Source organism: Crocodylus porosus, unplaced genomic scaffold (genome assembly GCF_001723895.1).
Source record: "Crocodylus porosus isolate Cpor-Errol unplaced genomic scaffold, CroPor_comp1, whole genome shotgun sequence".
Classification (NCBI taxonomy): Eukaryota; Metazoa; Chordata; order Crocodylia; family Crocodylidae; genus Crocodylus; species Crocodylus porosus.
In genome coordinates this window covers 7,513,235-7,522,702 of record NW_017728918.1, presented here as the reverse complement: position 1 = coordinate 7,522,702, position 9,468 = coordinate 7,513,235, and the positions used below count along the sequence as shown (strand labels likewise).

At 45.5% G+C, this 9,468-nt stretch overlaps 1 protein-coding gene across 1 annotated transcript in view; it reads left to right on the top strand.

The window, feature by feature from the left end:
* Window positions 1-9,468, top strand: part of MSRA (methionine sulfoxide reductase A) — a 442,159-nt gene that overhangs the window by 273,889 nt on the left and 158,802 nt on the right. Inside the window, exon 4 of the mRNA XM_019537196.1 lies at window positions 5,823-5,927. Coding sequence (XP_019392741.1) covers window positions 5,823-5,927 — 105 coding nt within the window. The remainder of the gene's footprint in view (window positions 1-5,822; window positions 5,928-9,468) is intronic.

Here is a 9,468-nt window from a genome sequence, read left to right as displayed (position 1 = left end):
TGCCGGTTCTTCCTCCCCATGTGCAACACCTTGCACTTATCAGTGTTAAACCCCATCCTATTCTCATCCGCCCACCGTTGCAACCTGTCAAGGTCAGCTTGTAGCCTATACAGGTTGTGGCTGTACCAGTCTGGAGGCAAAAGGAATCAGGACTTGTGATAGAGGTGATATCTTTTATGAGACCAACTAGATTTTTGCAAACAAAATCTTTAATTGCAAGCTTTCTGGTACAAGCACCCTTCGTCAGGCATAGGAGAAAAGATTATAAGAGCGCTTGCTTTCAAAAAAAAAAGATGAGGAGGGAAGGACAAGGCATTGCCCTCTTTTATAGAAAGTATGGTCATTAGAGTACTCACCCTGGCTGGACAAGACCACCAATCCCCTCCTCTGCCTAAGAGGATTTCAGTCCATATGTGCAAAGAAAGTGCCTTAAGCATTAGGCACTGGGGTGGTCCAGGGCAGCAAGGCTCCCAGTCCCTCCATCAGAAGCTGTTCAATCCTGCACAATTACATATTCATTGGACCAGACAGCGTGTTAGAGAAGGAGCATGACTCTGAGCTCATGGTTAGGGCCCTCACCTGGGAGAGAGTTAAGCAGGTGAGGATCTAAAGAGCGATATAAAAGAAGGCATTGAAAAGCAGCACGGTGGTGTCAAAGAGATGTCTCTTTACTCGAGCCTTTTTGTGTGCCAGAGTTTGAATCCCTATTGAAAGAGCCTGCTGCAGCTAATCCTCTGAGAGTGGCTATGTTTTCTAAGTGGGAAACGGATAGAGGATAAACAGACAATCAGTTGTTGGCAAACAGCCCTCTTAACAACAGTGGAATAAAGTCTTATAATCTACAGCAAGGTTCTTCTATGGCTAAGCTCATTTCCAAGTTGAAGGCGAGTTGAGCACTGTAAAGGGGAAAGTAGCAGAATCTGATAATGGCTCCTTTAAATAAAGGGCTTCTATTTGCCCATTTAACAGCAAAATTAAATTATATCGAGTGATTCAATACATTATTTAAAAGAACTGACTCAAACATTGGAGCTTTTTTGGGGGAGGCTCATAAAAATATTCACACTTGTTAAAACTTGGAAATTAAAATGAAGCTCAGTTCTTGAATGGGCATTAAACTGCAGGATGATTACTGTAAATCAGCTAATCAAGGGAGATAGGTGAACTGAGGATACTGGGACACTGTGAGCACAAACGGTCCTTTTATGAGGAATTCAGAGAGAAGACGCTAAAAGGAACAGGGGATAGCAGTGCAAAAGTGCAGCCTATCGATGTGGGCTTCAAATAATTTTTAGTGGTGTTGGTGTTTTATGCCCGTCTGTTTTCTGGGAAAGGCTGACCATGTTTTGTAGCCTGAAGTTGCCTCTTGCGGATTCAGTGCAGGGCTCAGAGCAGCCTCAGAGCTTTTCTTGATCTTCTCTACTAGACTAAAATTTGCCAGTGGGGAGACTCCTTTTCCAGGCCCCCGTCACTCAGAAACCCTGTTTCCATTCCCTGTTGCCTATAATATGTCTGCTGGATGGACTTGTTCCAGGGCAGCGGACAGAAAATGCGTCATGGGATCAAGTGCACACTTAGCAAATTTGCGGATGACACTAAGTGCGGTGGAGTCTCAGATAATGTGGAGGGCAGGGCTGGGATCCAGAATAATCTGGATGGACTGGAGAAAATGGTCCACAATCTGCCAGGACCAGTATAAAGCCCTGCACTTGGGATGGAGTAATTGCAAGCACAGATACAGACCGGGCGATGACTGGCTTGGTGATGATAGTGCCGAGAAGGACCTGGGGGTTACGGTGGACGATCAGGCTGAGTGTAAGCCAGCAGTATGCCCTTGTTGCCAAAAAAGCGAACAGCCTCCTGGGTTGTATTAACAGCAGTGTCATTTGCAAATCAAAGGAAAATATTCTTCTGTTCGATTTGGCATTGGTGAGGCCACACTTGGAGCACTGTGTCCAGTTTTGGGCCCCACATTTCAAGAAACTTAGGGATAGATTGGAAAGAGTCTAGGGCAGAGCAACAAACATGATTAGGGACCTGGAAAGCATGACTTATGAGGAAAGACTGAAAGAACTAGGGATATTTAGTCTGGAGAAGAGAAAGCGGAGGACGAGGATTTGACAGCAGTCTTCAAAGACCTGGAGGGTGGCTCTAGAGGCAATGGAGAGGAGCTTTTCTCTGTGGCCATAGGGGACAGGACCAGGAAGAATGGCATCAAATTGCAGGAGGGGACATGTAGGTGGGAGATTAGGAAGAACTTTCTGACTTTGCGAGTGGTCAGGCATCGGAGCGGGCTGCCTGGAGAAGTTATAGATTCTTCATGCTTGGAAACATTAAAAAGCAGGTAGACACTTGGCTTGGATGGTCTCGGATCAAGGACAATCCTGCTTTGAGCAGGGGGCTGGACCAGATGACCTTGTGAGGTTCCTCCCAGCCCTACTTTCCTATGATTCCTCTACTTCATCTTTCTGCTTATGTGCAGCAAGGTGACTGCTGTGGTAAAGTCAGTGAGAAACAAGAACACTCAGTACCTGTCAGGTTCATGGTCACAATGGAAAATGGTAGTTAGTGATACTTTGCATTAATATCCAGACTCTGTTTTGGAAGAAAAAATCCACTGGGATATGTAAATCCTTCAAGGAAAATTAATGGAGGCTCTGATAGGAACAGTAGATAGTGCCACCTTGTTTCTCCTCTGAGGAAGAATATTGATTTGAAATATGTGTTGATTTTAAATATGTTTAAATTCCAACAACCTATGCTGTCCTGTAGCCACACACATAACGGTGGGGTTTTTGAGGGCAGCCTGGAGCTCTCAAAGCATGCAGTGATTGCTTTTCCTCTTCAGAGGAAAAGAAAGGTGATTCTTTGAATTCCCAGATTAGTCAGAAAAGTGTTGACAGGACGTAATTGCAGCTCCAGTTGTGAGGTAAGGTAGCACCTTTGTTGTTTTGAAGTTCTTTGAGAGACTCTCTTCTGATCTAAAGGTGGTCGTCTTAGATCGCTTGTTTTCTGCAGTGAGTGAGATAAAAAACTTTCCTGGAGTTTACACTGGGTTAGGGATGGAGAGAACTGTATGTATCATAATACTTAGGGCTGGAGGGGACCTAAACAGATCATCAGGTCCGACCCCTGCCCCAGGCAGGAACGGGTGCCGGGATCATATCACCCCAGCCATATATCTGTCCAGCCTCCTCTTGAAGACCCCCAAGGTAGGAGAGAGTACCACCTCACTGGGGAGCCCATTTCAGAGCCTGGCAGCCCTAACTGTATGCTGAAGGTGTTGGCAGCCCTTCCCTTAGTTTTGGCTGTTAGTCATACTGGGTGCATCTACCTGTGAAATGAACATCCCTGAATAAACTCCAGAGCATTTTGTCTCAGGGTTTATTGCTCCTGGGCGCAGCATTTACGTATTTGCCCAGGACCACAGCATGATGAGCTGGGGCGGTGCTTCAGTGTGCCCCAGCCATCCTTGTTAGTGTCTACATGTGCATTGCAGCGGAGTAAATAACTCCGCCATAGGATGGTACTCGTGTCTCCCACAACGGAGTTAATTAGTTTGCTCTGTCCTAATACTGGATGTGTAGACAGTGATGTTTTACCATGGATGTTACTGCAGAAGTAATTAGTCTACTCCACAGTAAAGTGCATGTGTAGATGCACCCGCTGCATAGGAATTGTCATATTGCAACCTTTTTATCTTGTATTCTAGCTCAGGGGTGGGCGGTTATTTTGGGTGGAGGGCCGCTTACTGAGTTTTGGCAAGCCATTGAAGACCGCAATGACAGGCAGCCAGGGGCAGATAAATATTAATTTTCTAAATTTTTTAGGGGCCCCGCAGGCTGGATAGAATGGTCTGATGGGCCGCATTTTGCCCACCCCTGCTCTAGCTGAGCCAGCAGCATAACTCTGTACCTATGCTTTGGAGGATGGGGAATAAACACCTTTCTCCCCATATACCATACCTGGCCAACTGTGGAATAATCCAGATTCCTGCTGGCTGTCAGTTTATAGCCTAAAGGACAAGGTCCTTGTAATTCATAACTAGGTCAATTTAACTGCAACTTTATATTTTTATTCATGTAATCTTTCTCTGTTAATCTGGGGTCAAATTCTCCCCTTCGACACATTGGCTCCCATTGAATTCAACAGAAATTGTGTGTGTGAGAGCAGAATCGGGAGCTGTATTTTCCAGGACAATATCCTGCGAGAAAGAATGGCACGGCTTAGTTATATGCTATGTACAAAATAATTTCCTTGTATTTGTTGCTTTTTAATCTCGGTGAGTATCTCTTTGTTGCATTGTGAGGCAGAATGAATAGAACCCCACATGATTTCATTATAATTTTCATGGTTGCATGTACTGAACCTCTGTCATATCCCCTTTTACTTCTCTACATTCCAGACTAAATTTAATCCTAATCTTTTAAATCTCTTCTTGTAACTAAACCCACCTCCTCTCTGCTTCACTTTGCATCTCCTCATTTCCATTTCTCTTCTCTATTTCAGCTCGGAGATAAAGCAAACACAATTGATTGCAGTATTTGAGATTTGAGATTAAGAGGCACCATTGCTGGATATAATGCTTTCGTACATTTTCTTTGATAGTCTCTATCTCCTTAATATATCCTGGCATCCCATTTACTTTTTTCACTTCTCTTTGCGTTGCACCAATGTCTTCACTGAGCTCTCCCTAATGACTCACAGACTCTGCGTTCCCTCATTTGGAAGCAGCTGATTCAGAACCCACCAATAGGCCAGATTCAGCTGTTTGCTACACCACCATAAACCCAGATTAATTCTATAGAAGTCAATTGAGTTAATCTGGATTAATCCTAATGTAAATGACATCCAAATCTATCTCAGTGTGTTCAGATGGCACGCTCAGGATCTCCCCCCAATGTAAGATTGGTTACCCTGTTTTCTTTTGGTTATTTCCTTTTATTGAAAACGCAAATGTAATGGAGACTGGAATCTGTAATTTTTGCACTTACAGAAACCTTGTAATGACAAAAGAAACATATTTTTTTCATTTATAAACTTTTTATACACACCGATGCAGTGCCTAGCATAATATGTGCTGATCTGAACTGAGGCCTCTGGGCATTATGGTCAGATAAATATTAAGCAGCTACAATAAAAGGAAATCAAGCAGCCTGATCTTCTGCATTTGGTGAAGCCAGGTCTCTTCCTGCAAGCATGGGGAGGTGGGGTGTGTAAGGAATGAAGGTTAGGGTTCATAAAGTAACCAAAAATAGGAATAATGTATTGCCTTGTGGTTCCCTCCCTGAGTTTCATCTGCTATCAGAAAGCTGTCACGCACTCAGATCCTCTCACCGAAACCCATTGTGTGTTCAGTGGGCTGGGTAATACATGCTAGTCTGTGCATTATATTGTGCAAATATGTTCATTTCTTAGGAACACAGGACTGAAAGGGGCCTCTGGGTTGTTGAGTCCAATCCTCTGCATTCACAACACCGTGTCACATAATATTAGTTTTAAAGAAGTACTAAACTGCAATTTACATTTTTCCAAAAGTTGGTAAATGGCAATAATAAGGTCATTCTTACTTATCCTGGTTTTTTTTCTTTTCCCCAGCTAGTTTAGCTCATTCCGGGCCTTATCCAACCTGACAGTTGTCTCCTTTTGCATAACTTTAGAGAAGGCTCGGACTAAAAGGAGCGTGAAGGGAAAACACAACTACCTTCCCTGTTTTGTCTTTTGAAAAACAAAGACGTTGTGCTTCACATCTCACTATCAAGTGACAAATATGCCGTAGCTCATGCTTACCGCTAATATCAGGTTTTGTATTGTCTTTTAAGGTAAAACTGGCCACGCGGAAGTTGTTCGAGTAGTGTATCAGCCAGAAAGCATCAGCTTTGAGAAACTGCTCAAGGTCTTCTGGGAGAAGCATGACCCGACACAAGGTAGAGTGATGAGTGAGCCAGTATTTAATTATCTTACTAATTACAGCTGGGATAATTAGTGTTTGAGCTGCATGGAAGAGATGAACCTTGAAATCACACAGGAGCTCAAGAATATGATTGCAGACATTTATTGACAGAGAAAGAGAGGGAGCGAGAGAATGAGGATACAGAAGCTCACAATACCCCTCCCCCTTTACAGCTGTCTGCGCTGGGAAAATTCCCACAGAGAGAGACATTAGACAATAGAAAATCCTTTCACCTTTGATTATGACAGTTTTTCCTTAATGCTCTCCTTTGTCTCCTAAATTAAAGCATATTTCTCTGCAGCTTCAAAGTTGGCCATTTTATTCAAGCGCAGAACCTCTATTCTCCCCAAGTTTTGCATTCGTCATCTTTTTAAAATTACTGTGGGTCTCTTTTATGATTAGAGAAAACGAGCAAAACGAGGCAAGGCACGAGGCTCAGAGGCACCAGCAGTGGCAGCGTATTAGCTACTTGCCTTATTCAAGCATTTTGGTTTAATTTATCCTCCCTGGAAGTGGCTGCATGATGACATTATGCACATCTGTGCAAACATAAATGAGCAACTGTACTGAGAAAACATTTTACGTGTGCGTGCCGTTTCAATAAACATAAGCTCTGATATGATGCCTAGAAATATCACGCACAGTAGCGCATTTCCATTTTTTTTCCAAATGGGTCACTATCATTATTCAAGAGAATACACCTGGGAACCAAAAATGCAGATTATACAGCTAGGAAGAGAGATTTCTGCTTCAAAGGCAGTGGCTTAGAGGAGTGTTGTGGGGTCACTGTGGATAGCCACGTCAGCCTGAGCTCACCGTGCAGGGTTGTGCTAAAAGGATCCAACGCAACCCTATGGTTGCTTAAAAAGGGGAGTATCAATTAGAAGCAGGGGGGTGATCTTGCCCCATGCATAGTATTAGCATGACTACTTCTAATAGGCCATGTCCAGGTCTGGTGTTCACACTTCAGGAAGGTTCTGGCATTACTAGCCCGTGTCCAAAGGACAGCCACATTAATGACCCGGAGAAAAACAAGCCTTCCAGTGTCAGGCTTAAGGAACTCGACTTATTCAGCTGACTGAAGCGAAGTGAGAGGTGGCCTCATCACGCGGTACAGGAACATACACACTGAAAAGTAATTGAATAGAGGGGGCCTTTCAGTCTTGCTGACAAAGGCACAACAAGATCCGACGGCTGAAGTTAGGTAAATTCAACCTTGAAATGAGACCGCCGTTTCCCAGCTGTGAGAGTAATTAAACCTTGGAACCGCTTTCCGTCAGAGGTGATGGACACACCGTTGCTCAGTGGTTTTAAAACAAAATTAGGGTCTTTTTAAAACATGTGCTTTATTCCAGCTGCTGGGGGATGTTCCATGTTTTGTGTTTGCAGGAAGGGAGAGTGCGTGGAAGGGCAGGTAGCAATCCCTTCTGGGACCTGTTAATGCATTCATTGCCTTCCTTCAGGGCAGCACCATACCTAGCCTCCTGGCAGCCCCAGGCAAACTTCTAGTACCGGGCCCCCCTTCACCAGAGATAAATGGTAATAATAATTAAAAATTTACCATTTTCAGGCCTCCTTTCTGCCCAGGCTCAGGGCGGCTGCCCAGTTTGTCCATGCCTGTGTCCAGCCCTGCTTCAGGGTCTTGCGGAGAAGAGTTCGCTTGCATTGTCTTCAACATGCTCAGAGTACTCAGGACTAACTTCTACTGTGTCGCTAAAGCATTTCCAAATGTAGTCTCTGTTTTTTCCAGGCCGATGAACCAGGGGCAGGGTGGCGTTCTGCTTCGCATGTAGGTGTCCGCTTTCAGCGGAGAGTGAGTGTGTGCCTGGGGGTCTGTTCTTCTTCAGGAGCATTTCAAGGGGCGGCAATTAAATCTAACCTGTGCTAAGGTGCATCTGGTCATAATACTGTCCTCCAGACTATGTAGATATTTTAAAGGCATCATGCCTTGAGCAACAAAACATCTATGCAACATCTAACTACATTGCCTGAGAGAGAGCACTGATCTCCCTATAAGGTTGTTCCCCCTCCTTTCATAGGTAGCTTTATGGCTAGAGTATTTGTCTAGGATATGGGAATGTTGGGTTAGATGCCCTTCCCTTCCCAAGCTCAGTGGGTTTCTACCTATATCTGCTACAGCATTTGGCTGAGATCCTCCTCTTCCTGAAGCTGGTCCATAGATTAAATGAAAGGGAGAAAGCAGCCTCCCCAGCAGAGGAGTTCTGGTTTGTGGTTCCTGCTTCCAAACTTTATTCATTGGTTTTTCATTTGCCTCTTGTCCCTCAGAGCCACTTTTTGTTTAGTTTAGTTTCTCAGTTAATTGGTCAGGTTTTGGGGGAGGGGGGATTGAGGCGGGCCAGTAGGGGGCGCTCCTGCGTTGAGCCGCCCACCTCCCTGCGCCCGCCCACCTGCCAGGCTCCGGATGCCTCCCTAGGGGCGCCTCACGTCCGGCGACCCCTTCCTGGAGCACATACGTTAGCCTGGGGGTAACGTCGCCGCCACCACCCTGAGAATGGACTCCCTCCGGCCCTGTGTCCTCGAGGAAACACAGGCCTAATGTCCGACGGGTACTCGACCCAGTACAGGCACTTGGGGCACTTCCGCAAGTCTGGGGGCAAAAAGTACAGTCTCCCTTAGTCCGCAGACCTAAGGGGTCTCTTAGGCATAATTTAGACCCACCCCTCAATAAGTCTCCCACACCAGTCACAAAGGAAGACTTTATTGGTTACAGGGGCAGGGTGAAAATAGGGTACAAGATTGAGCAATATCCTAGAAATCCTGAAGAGCAAACAGTCTGGCTGAAGTAGCCTTTTGATCCCGCATCTGAGTTACTGCCAGCTAGATATCTATCAGATCTCAAGTAGCTTACTCACACACTTCATCCAGAGGCTGGTGAGATCCTTTCTAGCATCCAGCTGTTCCTGGTTCATGAGTTTTTGAGGGAGAGGGCCCTTTCAGGTGTTTATGCTCCTCTGAGTCCCCCCCTCACGGCTCCAGCCTCACCTCATGGCTGAAGAGAGCGCCTCCTCGCCCGTCCTAACTTATATAGCCCCTGTGACCTCATTCACTGGTCCAGTGGAGGCCAGCTCCGGTTGGCTGTCAGCCAACCAATTTGAAATACATCACCTGTTACCGGGCAGATTCCAGCTCCCCAGGTAGATGCCCCTCACCCAGGTACCAGTCCCGTGGGCAGAGGGAGCAGGTTTCCCCCCTCCCTCAGGAAAGCAGCCAGCTCAAGTTATCTAAAGAGACAGGGCAAGGGTGTGGTCTCCTCTGCTGAGCCACCCTGCTCAAATGGTCAGAGCACAGAGATTTTATCACATTGTCACAGGGCAGAGATTTTGGGGAGAAACCAAGGTGGCTTTCTGCCACAGGGATTACATGAAAAGAGAGAAGACAAAAAGAAATGCTTGTCTTGTCCAGGGCCCATGTGGACCCACCTGGCAGAATCTGCTCCTCATATTTCATTGATAAAGGTGGTACTAAGTCCAGTGATAGTTTCATAGTTTCTAGGG